At 41.4% G+C, this 12,588-nt stretch overlaps 1 protein-coding gene across 3 annotated transcripts; it reads right to left on the reverse strand.

Moving 5' to 3' along the window:
- Positions 1-152: 152 nt before the first annotated feature.
- On the reverse strand, positions 153-10,740 carry LOC105187684 (cell division cycle and apoptosis regulator protein 1). Of its 3 annotated transcripts, none has more exons than XM_019843413.2 (15): positions 10,546-10,740; positions 9,812-9,939; positions 9,446-9,717; positions 9,112-9,366; positions 7,398-7,664; positions 7,092-7,317; positions 6,596-6,873; positions 5,522-5,777; positions 4,412-4,477; positions 4,074-4,277; positions 3,745-3,924; positions 3,310-3,660; positions 2,788-3,124; positions 2,260-2,603; positions 153-2,175 (listed from the first exon to the last, which is right to left on the reverse strand). In XM_019843413.2, the coding sequence occupies exons 1-15, from the start codon at positions 10,598-10,600 to the stop codon at positions 1,888-1,890; spliced, it is 3,507 nt and encodes a 1,168-aa protein (XP_019698972.1). In that variant the 5' UTR covers positions 10,601-10,740; the 3' UTR covers positions 153-1,887. The 3 variants fall into 3 exon arrangements, with proteins under 3 accessions (XP_019698972.1, XP_011146938.1, XP_011146939.1); XM_011148636.3 differs by having other exon boundaries at positions 2,755-3,124; positions 10,546-10,600; XM_011148637.3 differs by having other exon boundaries at positions 1,888-2,175; positions 2,755-3,124; positions 7,398-7,661; positions 10,546-10,739.
- Between the last annotated feature and the right edge of the window lie 1,848 nt (positions 10,741-12,588).

Below are 12,588 nucleotides of genomic sequence, written 5' to 3' on the forward strand. Positions count from 1 at the left end.
CGAGTGGAGTCTGTGATTGTTGTCACGTGAAAATAAAATCAATTTGCTCAAAAGTAAACAAAAATCGCAATTACGGGTTTATATTGTAACACGCACGTATACACATACACATACACATACACACACACACACACACACACGCACATTACGGGTACTGGCTAAACAATGTTTATTGTTATTCTTGTACTTTTGACTACCATCTGCTCATAAAGATAATTACAATTTCCAAGAGAATAACGCGTATAACGCCGGCGTACACAAAGTTGAAATCGATTGCGCATTTTTATGATCTTATTTTCTTACTATCATTATCATACTATTTTCCCTTCTGCATATCTCTTTTTTTTTTTACAAGAAAACGCGATCTTCTATTAACAAACTACAAAAATTTCTACATATAATAGATAACTATATACAAAATAGTATCCTTGGCATCGTGGGTTGCAAGTTTGGGTAATGGAACGCGTGATCACGCCACGATCTCACGTTTGAGAACACGGTTTTGTAGTAATTCACTTTTGAATAGGTGTTTCTATGACACTCGCGATGAACATACGTACAATGAGCGATACGGTTCACTTAAAGGATACCGTGATTTCATCGCACTTTCATTAGATTAGACTACAAAAAAAGAAATATTCGGGCTTGTATTATTTTAAAACTGTACATCTTTCTCCGAGTGTCTAACGCGTATTTAAGGGAAAGAAACGACCTTATTGCTGTTCTTTGACAATATAAATTTCTTATTCTCAATGGAGAACTTCGTTCAATCTTAGTGTGTGACTGATTTCAATATAAATTCTTCTTTTTTTCATTTCATACGTATATTCAATCTGTGGTTAAACATGTTTAAGAAATAGTTTACAGACACTTCGTGCTGCATTACCTGTAATGTATATTCATTATAATGTATATTCATAATTAATATTCGTATCGTTCATATATCATGAAATCGTTAGCAATTTGAAAAATTTTCGAGATATGCAAACTTCGATTAAAAAAAAAAAAGAAAAATACGATACAGATATCCTTGAAAGCAATATTAATGTAACTTCATCATTGGCATCACATTTATTGCGTTACATGTTCACTGCGCAAATTATGCATCTTATAAGATCAACTAAAACTATCGGTCTTCAACAATTTTCATCGAAACAAACATATACTTAGTTAAAGAACTTACTGAAGAACAACGACTGGACTCGATATAACAAAAATGTAATTTTATAGTGAATAATATAATATTAATTATAACTTATATTTAAAGCACGCAAAGCAGCATTGAAAATTGTTCTTATATGCAAAACAATCTTTTTTTTCCAGAAATTATTCGCGTAATGACGACGACGCAATGATATTTCATGCTGCTTGTATTTTTTGTAAAAATTCTCAACTTTAAGCGATGTTAACATATTTCCGAACCTACTAGTAATGATAAACACCAGTTTATCAATATCTGGCACTTAATGGCAGATTGATGGTACGTCGAAGGTTATTGTGATTGAAAAATTCGACAAGTGACACGAAAAACTGCAACTTAGGGAGACACTTTAACAATGACGTGAACTGTTACTAGTTACTTGCCTAAGCATGGTTTCAAAAGTGCTAAATTCTTATTACTAATCAAAGATGCAACGATCACACGTTATCACTGAGTGAAAAAAGTTACAAAATGGAGTCTTGCTTACTTACTTTCGTGTCGGTTAAATCTTTTACTGATTTTGTCTGATTGATTAATTTTTTCCTCCTTTTATTTTAAAACTTTTAATCACTAAGAACGCGTACGCACACGCATATGTGCGAATGTGAAAAAAAAAGAAAGGAAACCAAGATTAAAATCTTACGTCGGTGCGTATCCGCTATACTATAATGAATAGATAATGCTATCTATTTCTTTTCTTTGTCTGCTTCGGCGGTCTCCTTCTTGACAGAAACTTTATTGTCAGATTTCTTATCCTTTTCTATTTCCGCTGGTTCCTTTTTCACTTGGATCTTGTTGTCTCCCCACCTGCTGTCAGTTTTAAATTTGCTCTCCAATTCAGAGCCGTTTATTTCTCCACTGATTTTCTCATCTTGAATTTCTACAACTTCTACCTTCCTCGCGTCGCCCTGCATCATCTTCGCCGCTATATGATACATGTTTTTCACCGCAGTCAAGTAAGTATGGCATTCAGTCTGTAGAAAAAAATATATATACCGAGAAATAATTTTATGTTTGTTCTCTATAAAATAAGTGCACGATAGTGCTGGCGTACTTACCGAGACTTTTTTGAACTTTTCTTCCGTGCCTCGCAATTTATCTTTGTATATCTTTAAATCCTCTGTAAGACCTTTAATATTATTAGTTTGTTTCGTAGATTTCTCATTCACTACATTTAGCTCGTGCTGTAGTTCCATCATACGGTCCTCGGTGTCTAAACGCGCTTTCTCAGATCTTTGCAATTGACTCACGAGTTTCTCTACATCTAGTAAAGAGCCTTTGTACATAACAATGCCTTCCGGAGTATTTTCCTCGTCGTTTTTTTCTAAGACGCAATCATCCCTACGTGCTCTCTTCGAAACCGGTCCACTTCCAACAAATACAGGTAATAACTTTTTGTTTCCTGTAAACAAAAAATACAATGAATATCTGTTTTATATACGTAAGAAGGTAAAAGAAATAGAAGAATCAAATTAGTCGTTTTTAAACGCATGTTTATGGGACAATAGATAGTTTTGATCAATATTAAAAGCAAATGAGTGAAAATACAGTACCGAGAGCAAGGGAACGTAATATATCTTCCTCACTCTCTGTTTTGGCTGTTTCACTTCTATCTCCTTCTTTGTCGTCCTTCTTCTCATCTTTCGAATCATCTTCCTTCGACTTGTCTGTTAACTTGCGATAATGCAAAGAGTCTCTCGTAACAACTTTTTGTACTAACTTTCGCACCTGAGCTCTTGACAAATTCAATCCCAGAGTATAAATAAGTTCTTCGATGTCCTTATCAAATATATATCCGCAATGTGTTTGATCGAAATATACAAATGATAACAGAAGGTAAGGATCATGCGTGTACAGTTTAGTTTTTCTCTTTTTCCCATCTTTGTCTCTGTCCTTTTTACCATCTTTCATAGAATCATCGTCCTAAATCGTAATTAAAATTTTTGTATATATATATATATATTATACATAAACTTAAATATATAATACGTGTAATAACATTGACTGATATCTAGCGTAAAAAAATATCACGTGATGCTGAAGAAAATATTTCCATACGAAAAGAAGAGTAGAAGGTAGAAAAGAAGGTAAGAGGAACAAATTCTTACGTCCGATTCGTCGTCTTCATCTTCCTCGTCATCGTCGTTCTTTTCCTTTTCTCTATCCTTGTCATCTATTTTATTTTTCGCGTCCTTATCATCTTTCTTATCCTTGAGCTCTTCTCTCTTCTTGTCATCCCGCTTCTCATCTTTCTTACTGGATTTCTTCTCGTCTTCTTTCCTCTTATCGTCCTTCTTCTCATCTCTCTTATCATCTTTTTTATCTTTCTTCTTGTCTTCGTCTTTTTCCTTGGATTTTTCAGGGAGATTGCATAACGCACGATATATGCGGAAACCGAAATCTCGTGTCAACATTTCGTTAAACAATTCAGCAAAAAGAGATACTTCGAAAGAATGTTCCTGTTGGCAAAAAATATACATAGTATCTTCTCTCCTTGAATAAAAGAGTGAATAGGCTAGAATAATATGATTTCTAAAACAAACCTTGGTATCTTCTGGTCTGTAGTCCAACAATACACTCAAAGACATAACTGTGCAGTCGAATTTTCCACTCTTGGCCATTCTAGAAGGATGAACAACAATGTGCGATGAATCGGGCAAAGTGTATCTCTTCTCGAGCACGGCGCGTTCGCGTTCGTAAAGTTTCCTCTTGTCTTCATCATGCTGCAAACAATTTGACGATGAGTCAACATGCATCAAAGCGTTGTACAAAATATTCAAATACAAATTTCATAATTGCTACTCGCATGACATACGTAAAGTAGGTAAATTTTAACAATACTTGAGCTTTGCGCACATACTGCGCTACTTACGTCTTTATTTTCTCGAAACTTCTTATCGTCCTCTTCCTTCCCTGGCGGCGAGATGTCTTCTTCATTTTCGTCCGCCTCGTCTTGTCGACCCTCCTCTTTGGCTTGCTCCGACTTTATAGCCTTTAAAAGTCTCGCTAGTAATTGTGATTTCAGGCCTTTCGAGCTCAAATTGCGAGCCACCAGTTCTTGACGCAAATCGTTCACCTGCGATGCAAAACATATTGAATGGATTTATATCTGAAGAAAGAAATATAGTTTCAAAATGTCCCACTTTCACATTGATCAAGAAGAGAGTCAGTTTTTCATTGAAAGAAATAAACGCGTTGAGAGATACTTACATTCATCGATTTTGGATCTAGTTCGGAATAGTGAGTAGGATCCTTCTTCTCGGCCATGGAGTCATCCTGAAAGAAGAAAGAACATGTCAATGAGGCGGAAGTAAAAAAGTGATAGAGAAAACTACAAAAACAGAAGCAGCCCCTATAACGAAACGAAACCACTCCCTCCTTCATTCTTTCATCACTCTCTACTTTTTTCAACACTCTCTCACATCGTAACGATGTACACATATCTTCATTCACGATGACCGTCAAGTATGACTCAAGTAACTGCTAGAATCTCATAGTGTCCTGGCTCTGGTGTCTGTGTGATCGATAGGTCATGGATAATATCAATAATGTTGTAGTATATAACGATGATTAAAAATGAGGATTTTTGAATGATTTCTCAATGTTGGTGAAGGTTTTCAGGAAAGGGAATGGCTCAGCTGCGCTCTTGCTCCGAGCTAGGCTTGCTTGCTTCTCTTGTTAATGCAATGCGACTGCCATTGGCTAGGGGAGCGATACATTACCCGTCGATCCTCGTTTGCGACATTAAATAAGCGTTTAAGAGTTCTTGTTAACTTACATATAGAGAGTAGTAAAGTAAGAGGACTTATATATAAGTTACGAAGTATGTACATTCGGACTTTGCCTTATTAAAAGTTATACATGATGCTTTGGGACCACGTTGCTTGTAACATCGAGAGAAAAAACGACTTGTTCCATAAAATAAGTGTCACCTTAATTTACGGAAAAAGTCAAATAAGTCATTGAGTCGCCCACCAATGATATCCGAGTGTAATCGTTCGTTCTCAGGGTAATGATTGTTGCTTAACGACGCAACCGTATCCGTTAATGTACCTAACGCACCTAGACAGCGAATCTTTTTTTTTAAACCGACGGACGGCGAGAGCGATCTGTCGCATAAGAGGTAATGAAGGCGAGATACAGTATCCGATAGATCAACCTACTGGTAGGATCGATGGACAAGTATAGCCTATTGAAAATCCAGTTTAGTAATGGAGAAACAGTGGGCACGAATATATAATAATAATAATAATAATAATAATAATAATGTAATAAAAAGATATAAAAGTAATATATATATGGGATGGTGATTGGCAGTGCCTTTTGATCAGCGACGGCAGCCTCATCAGTCTCATTGGCGGCATCCAAATCGTCGGAGTTAGAGGCAGCACGCAGTAACTTTCGTTCCAGTTGTCTCTTATAGCTGAGTTGCAGCCCGTCCCATTCCAATCTGGTAGGCACACAGCTCCAAACATCTGGGAGAAATAGTATGACGGTTTCAACGCGAGACGGTACCACTCGCCCGGACTTGTGGGTCGTTTCTGCGCGTCTGTAGTAGAGTTCCAGGAAGCGGTACCTGTGCCGCAAGGAAAAACAATACCCAAACGTCAACTCAAGGTTAGATGCCGCTTAGCTTTGCCTTATATGCTAAGTGTGTTCGCTCGCTTGTTCGAAAAGCCCACGCACTGCATACAAAGCCACGTGTATCAGCGCACAATGTAGAGACCATTTGAGTAAGCACAACTGAGTGGGTCACAATCATATGATAGAACAATAATAGTGATGGTTTGTCTGCCGCGACTGCCCGTATATCGTCGTCGGGGGGTGTGCTCGAGACCGGAATCCAGTGCAGCAATCTCCGCCGGTCGCTCATGTTTAGAGCAAATACATACCTCCTCCTCCCTCCACTGCCGAGAGACTGAGCTACAACCTTAGCTTATCAAGTCAGAACTGATAATTAGAAGTTTTGCTCCGTCGAGATTGGTATATAGCGCACGCCTACCGGATGTACCTTAACTTTATGGAACTTAGCACCGTAGTTCTATCATGATCTCTCTTTCTCCCTCTTTCTCTCTCTCTCTTTCTCTTTTAACAACTTGTCTTTACGTCGTAGGAGACGGACAATTCTAGAAACTGTAACCCTAGACTAGATAAAAAAAGATGGAATTTAAAAAAAAATAAAGAGTACGGCAATTGTGACCTTCGCTACGTCGTTCGCAAAAACGATATCGTCAGAGATGCAAGATGTGCAATACTGAACGAGCGGAAAAATTTTAGTGATATCACATTGCTTTCTTTCTTTCCTAAAACAGATCGGGGCTTCAGAAAAACTACCTATAAAAGTGCTCCTGATATTACATTCAACGAAAAGTATTACTACTTGAAAAAGCGTACCACTGTGTGCAGCTGGACAAATCTATGCCGGTAAGCGCTTTGCAGGTCCTCACGGCTGTCCGAATCAATACAGAGGGATCCTTTTCAGGATTAGGTCCATCTAAAGAGGGACTCCACGGGCCACCTATGGCCATCGTCTCATTTTTGCCCCGTAAGCCTACCAAGAAATTTATAAGGCGCGTGGGATGAACATAATCGCGATCAGGATCTCTGTCTTCGGAAACGCCACAACATCTTTTGTATATTTCTTCCATGGCAGGCATAGATATGAGCATGACCTAAAAAGTAATTAAGAAATATTCAATGAAGTCATCTCGTCATTCACGAGAAATATGCAAATACGTAAGTGTATGTGTGTGTGTGTGCCAATTCCTCTTTTGCGCTACGAATAATGTTGGCACGCTAGCTCTTTCTCTCTCTTTCTCTCTGAAATTTTACACCTCGCTTCTCTCTTCTCTCATAATTCACGATAGCAACACAACAACTTTTAACAGACCTTTGCAGAGAATAGATAATCAGCATCCGAGGGTTCTAGTACTGCTGTATTTTCATTATAGGGATCGACATCTTTATGCATAACATGGAAGGAGCATGGTTTATTAAGTGTAAATGGCATATGCGGCGGAAAGGCATCGACCCATCTGAAGTTAGTGGAAAAGAAGTCGCTAGGAATGTACATATTTTGATAGCGTCTTCTAATCTCAAGAACATCTGCTTCAGGCCTGTGATATAATAAGCAGCAATAAAACATCGCGAATCAGTTACGTCTCGTTGACGGGAGATGAACAAGTTGCACACTTACAAATCGAGTGCTATTTTCGGTATTTGCACCATATAACGCGGTACGACTCTCGTGCGCCGACGTGGTCTGGGCGATTTGCTTCTTCGCGTTCTCGACGGACTTCGGTCTTCCTTCTTCTCGCGTTCTCTGATTCTCTCTTCGCGACGTCGCTTCCTCTCGATCTCTTCATCGTCGTTTCTTCGCTCGCGAGGAGATCTTTCGCGCACTCTACCGACTTTGGTACGGTTGCTAGTGGCGTTGGAATTTGTTGTACTTGTCGTAAACCTACTGATAATTCAACCTAATATTAATAAAATGTTGCATAGCGTAGTACGTGCGTTGCTAAAATATAGATATAGATGATATAACATCAAAGAAAAATTTGTAGATGGATTTTTAGGATATTTTAGCTCGTAAATTTAACAATTTCGTTATGGGAAACCGAACTACCTCGTAAATCAATATTAGCTATACAGGGTGCACGATTTATCTGAAGACATTGAAATATCTCGAGAACTATGCATTGGATAAAAAAAAGTGGTTAATGAAAGTTGTTAGTCTCGAAGGGGGACATCCAATGATACCAAACTCGACCTCCCACCCCACCCCCTGGGGATGGGGGTTGGGGGCAACTTTGAAATCTTAAATGAAAACCCCCATTTTTTATTGCAGTTACGGATTCTACGCCACAAAATACGTAAATTTTGTCCGAAACTTTTTTTTTGATTCGTGATAGATGGCGCTGTAATCGTAAAAAATTATATTTTCCGCAATTCTCCAGAAATGATCATTGGATTGAGAAATAAAAAATACCTGTTCAATATTTTTAAATCAACAAGTGCCAACAACTCGTGAAAACATGGTAGAACTCATAAGAAACGCTTGCGCTGAAACTCCCGCAGATATGCTTCTATCCTGTGTACAGTCATTTGAAAAAAGGATCAATAAGTGTATTGAAGTTGAAGGTAAAAATTTCGAACACTTACTCTAATTAATTGAACAGTGAGAGGCAAGGGGACTCACATTAAAAAAGCACCCGAAGGGAACATAAAACTACTACGTCCTCGTCGTTGTTCCTGTGTAACGCTAAAAGTAGTTTTTCGGAAAAATTCAACGCTATCTATCACGAATGAAAAAAATTGTTTCAATAAAAATTTCAGGTACAATCTAATTCTGCAATGAAAAATGTGGGTCCCCATTTGAGATTTGAACGTTATCACCCACTCTACCCCGAGAGGATGGGGGAAGGAATAACTTTTATTATGTTCTTTAGAAATATTGAACAGGTATTTTTTATTTCTCAATCCAATGATCATTTCTGGAGAATTGCGGAAAATATAATTTTTTGCGATTACAGCGCCATCTATCACGAATAAAAAAAAAAGTTTCGGACAAAATTTACGTATTTTGTGGCCTAGAATCCGTATCTGCAATAAAAAAAAATGGAGATTTCCATTTAAAATTTCAAAGTTGCCCCCAACCCCCACCCCTAGGGGGTGGGATGGGAGGTCGAGTTTGGTATCATTGGATGTCCCCCTTCGAGACTAACAACTTTCATTAATCACTTTTTTTTATCCAATGCATAGTTCTCGAGATATTTCAATGTCTTCAGATAAATCGTGCACCCTATATACTTGTTTACTAGCGCTACTAGTCTTTATTTATATTGCGCAGTATGTGCATTATGATATGGTTTATATAAATTTATATAAATAGGCATGTCAAATCATTTTACCTATTATTATTAGGATTTTCAGTAGGTGGAGGTACGGCGTTGTAAGTGCCCGACGTCTTATTCGGCTGCTGCTGTGGTTGCTGTTGTTGACGATTCGGTTGATTAGTTTGTTGGGTATTTGCAGTGTTGCTGTTATTGCCCATAGCGAGCACTTGTATCCTAGTGGCAATCCATTTAAACGGCATTGAAGGATTGTACGACGCCTCCACGAGTACACGATCTCCCACCACAGGATTAGAACCTTTCACACATGCACTGGAAAGAAAAAAAGAAAAAAAAGACATTCAGCAAAGAGCACAAAAAGATAAATAACAAACAACTTAGCCATATTTACCTAGTTTGGAAAAATACATCTTCATCCACAAAGCCAAAATTATCGTGTACTCTGGTAACCGTGCCTGTGAAAACTCTCTGTTTTGTAGATGATGAGGATACATTTTGTTGCACCTGCTGCGGGACACCGGCTACGGAAGGTTGAAAAGCATTTGTGTTCAATGCTCGCGGCGTTGGATAAGAAACTGTTGCAACTTGTGGGTATAGCTGACCAGGCATACCAGATGGTAAATTTGAGCCAAGGGTAGCCATTGATGCCATAGTGATGTTGGGCTACAGGAAATGCAAAAATCAATTCAAATTAATTCCATTACAAGCAATTAATTTTATCATCAGTTACATGGAAATATTGATCTATCAAATTTACCTGCTGCAGTCCTAGACTTTGTTGATAGACCTGTTGGGTTTGCTGTTGATATTGCACCATAGGTTGTCCTCCGATACTGCCCATGGCTTGTCCAAGCATTGGCTGCTGGATATTTTGTATACCTTGTCCTTCCACAAACATGATCAAAAATTTTCACCCAGTTTAAATATTGCTTATGTTGCCACATAATAAGTATTGATACCATATAAGAAAATATCAAATTAAAAAACTAATAACAATTTTGAACACTATGTTGGTTCGTAATTGCACAAAACTTCAATGTTATGAAATAAACTGTTCTGGAAGCCCAAGTCACCAAAAATGAAAACTAAAATTTTGCAAGATCCAACTGTTGACACACGAAAATACTGGAAAACATCGGAAAACAAAAACTAACAATAATTCCTCCAGATATCGCATTCGTTTGAGTGACAGCGGTATCTTAAGGGTCATCGGGCAACCAGGATAAATTGTGATCACGAGCAAAATATCGTGTGGCATGAACGAATATGCGGTTTGCATAATGGGATATGCTCATCGGACAATGTAGTATCGTCTCGTACGCATAAGTGCCCGTTGATTCGCGCGGAGATCAGCTGCAGAGGAGAATTTCACAACATCATCTAACGCGCGCTGCACACGAGACGACGACGACAACGGCGACAACGATCACGACCAACCACAACGAAGTTTCGTCCGTCGAGCATTGTTCGCGCGAAAAGTGCATTACTCACCTGCATTGCGGACCCACGGTGGGTTCTTGCTGCCGAAAGGAGATAGATTGCTCATTCTGCGTGAATCTACGGTCTAAGCGATTATCAAATAAGCGCGTGTATGTAAAAGAGATAAGATCTGGCAGACTCGCGTATAGCGTCCTTCATTCGGGAGCCATGTTTTCTGATGTACTATGCGAAGCGAAGCAAAACGAAGCGAATCTCGTACCCGATCGGATGAGTTCGTCGAGTGTTTCCGACGTCATATACCGGGTGTCTTGCAAGTTGTGTGTCATAAAAAAGCGGAAATTCCGTCGAAGAATTTCGTTGGTCAAAATTCTTGCGATTTTATTGAATTTTATTCAATTTCGACTTTATTGAATAGCTCTTCAGGTGACTTGAAACTTGACAATCCAATCGCGAGCTAATTTTGCGAATGTATTCGTAAAATTAAGTCAACTGGTTCGACGCCCATTGATCTGCTCTTTACAACTGCACTACCTGTACTTTCTAGTAAGTTTCTTATCTTCTTCGTTTGATTTCAGAATTTTCCATACTTTTAGTACATGAAATAGACCTGGAAAAAATAGATTTTATGATATGTTCTGCGAAACTGATTAGTGCTCGATGCATTGACATTCGTTTGTTACGAAAAATGTAGAAATTCCGCTGATACAAACTTTACAACACGTAAACGTGATGCAAGCATCAAATGTCAATAAATTTACATCGTCAAATAGAAACGAATATAATATGAACTTAATACTGAATCATGTATTTGTATTTTTCCACAAAGTTTGAAAGTACGAATATTCTTCGTACTTCAAACTGCGAAACTTCAAATAAATGAATACTGCATCACGATTGGTCGGTCGATTCGACCAGTTTCGCCAATTGGAGGACTCCCAGGCGTAGCTCCGTGGAGCCGACCCGGCGGGCGTGCAACGCCGAGACGACTGCTGCTCCGACAAGAAAGTCACCATCCTCGGCGGGCGGCGGTCCGTTCTCGAGCGCAAGGTCCCCCGGGGGGACTCCGCCGACCACCTGCGGAGCATCCTCGGGGGGCCTGGCTGGCATTCAAACGCCATGCACGCCCGCTTCAAGGACGGTGGCGACCCTCACTACCGCTACCACCACAGTCTCCACGGCGGGGAGTCCGATCATGTCAACCGGGCTCCCGGGCGCGGGTGCACGGGGCGTTATTTCCTCGCCCCCTCGGCCCCGCGTCCAGCCGGTGGAGACGTCCCCAGCGGCGGCCGATGAGCAGCAAAGGACACCAGGGACGACCACCAGCCCACCGGAGGGAGGAGGAGAGAGGAAGAAGAGCAGCAGCCCCCCTCCGAGAAGAATGACCCTACGGCTGCGCAGGGCGGGGGCCTCGCTGAGGCCGGCCGCTCTTTACACGGAGGACGAGGGTGGCAGGGACGGCGACGACGAGGAGGGTGCCGACGGTGGCGGCCCGTGGACGGTCGCCACCCCGAAGTCCGCGCGGCGAAGGGCGCGCCGCGCGCGCGTACGCTCGTCGGATGAAGAGGCCATGAGCGCGACTTCCCGGGCGGCACTCGAACCGCCGCCCCTCACGGAGGCGAATTTTCCCCCGCTCGCGGGGGCGGGTGCGGCGCGAGGCGAAGGGACGCCGCCGGTTCGAAGGGTGGAGGAGACACGCGCGCGAGATGCTGGCGAGGGAAGCGCCGGAGACGTGTCCAGCCCGCGTGGAGTCCGCGGCGTGATGGGTCGGCGGGGAGCACTCGCGTCCGTCGACGCGCGTCCGGATGCGATTCGGGCGACTGCGGCTCCGGGTTCCCGCGCGGGCGGCGGCGCGACGCGACTCGCTAGGGCGCCGCGGAACCCGCCGATGGCGGCGCGTGGTCCTCGAGACGCGCGGGATGCCGCTCCGGACGTTGAGAGACGGACGGGGCGTCAGCTCGCCGTTGAGAGGACGCGGCTCGTCGACGCGGCGGATTCCGTGGCGACGCTCGCCGAACTTGAGGATCTGGCGATCCAGGTCGCCGGGTTCTTCGGGGAAGGCGGGCCAGGGCGTGGCGCGCCGCGCGCTCGTCGGCC

This window comes from Harpegnathos saltator, unplaced genomic scaffold (assembly GCF_003227715.2).
Source record: "Harpegnathos saltator strain DR-91 unplaced genomic scaffold, Hsal_v8.6 scaffold122, whole genome shotgun sequence".
NCBI lineage: Eukaryota > Metazoa > Arthropoda > Insecta > Hymenoptera > Formicidae > Harpegnathos > Harpegnathos saltator.

What these genes read in the sequence shown, in the direction of transcription:
- LOC105187684 (XM_011148636.3), bottom strand. Translation starts at nt 10,600, where the DNA reads ATGAGCAATCTATCTCCTTTCGGCAGCAAGAACCCACCGTGGGTCCGC. An exon ending in TAGATCCAAAATCGATGAAT is followed by an intron (nt 4,278 to 4,411) that starts GTAAGTATCTCT and finishes TTTGCATCGCAG; the next exon opens with GTGAACGATTTGCGTCAAGA. An exon ending in AGTTTCGAGAAAATAAAGAC is followed by an intron (nt 3,925 to 4,073) that starts GTAAGTAGCGCA and finishes AATTGTTTGCAG; the next exon opens with CATGATGAAGACAAGAGGAA.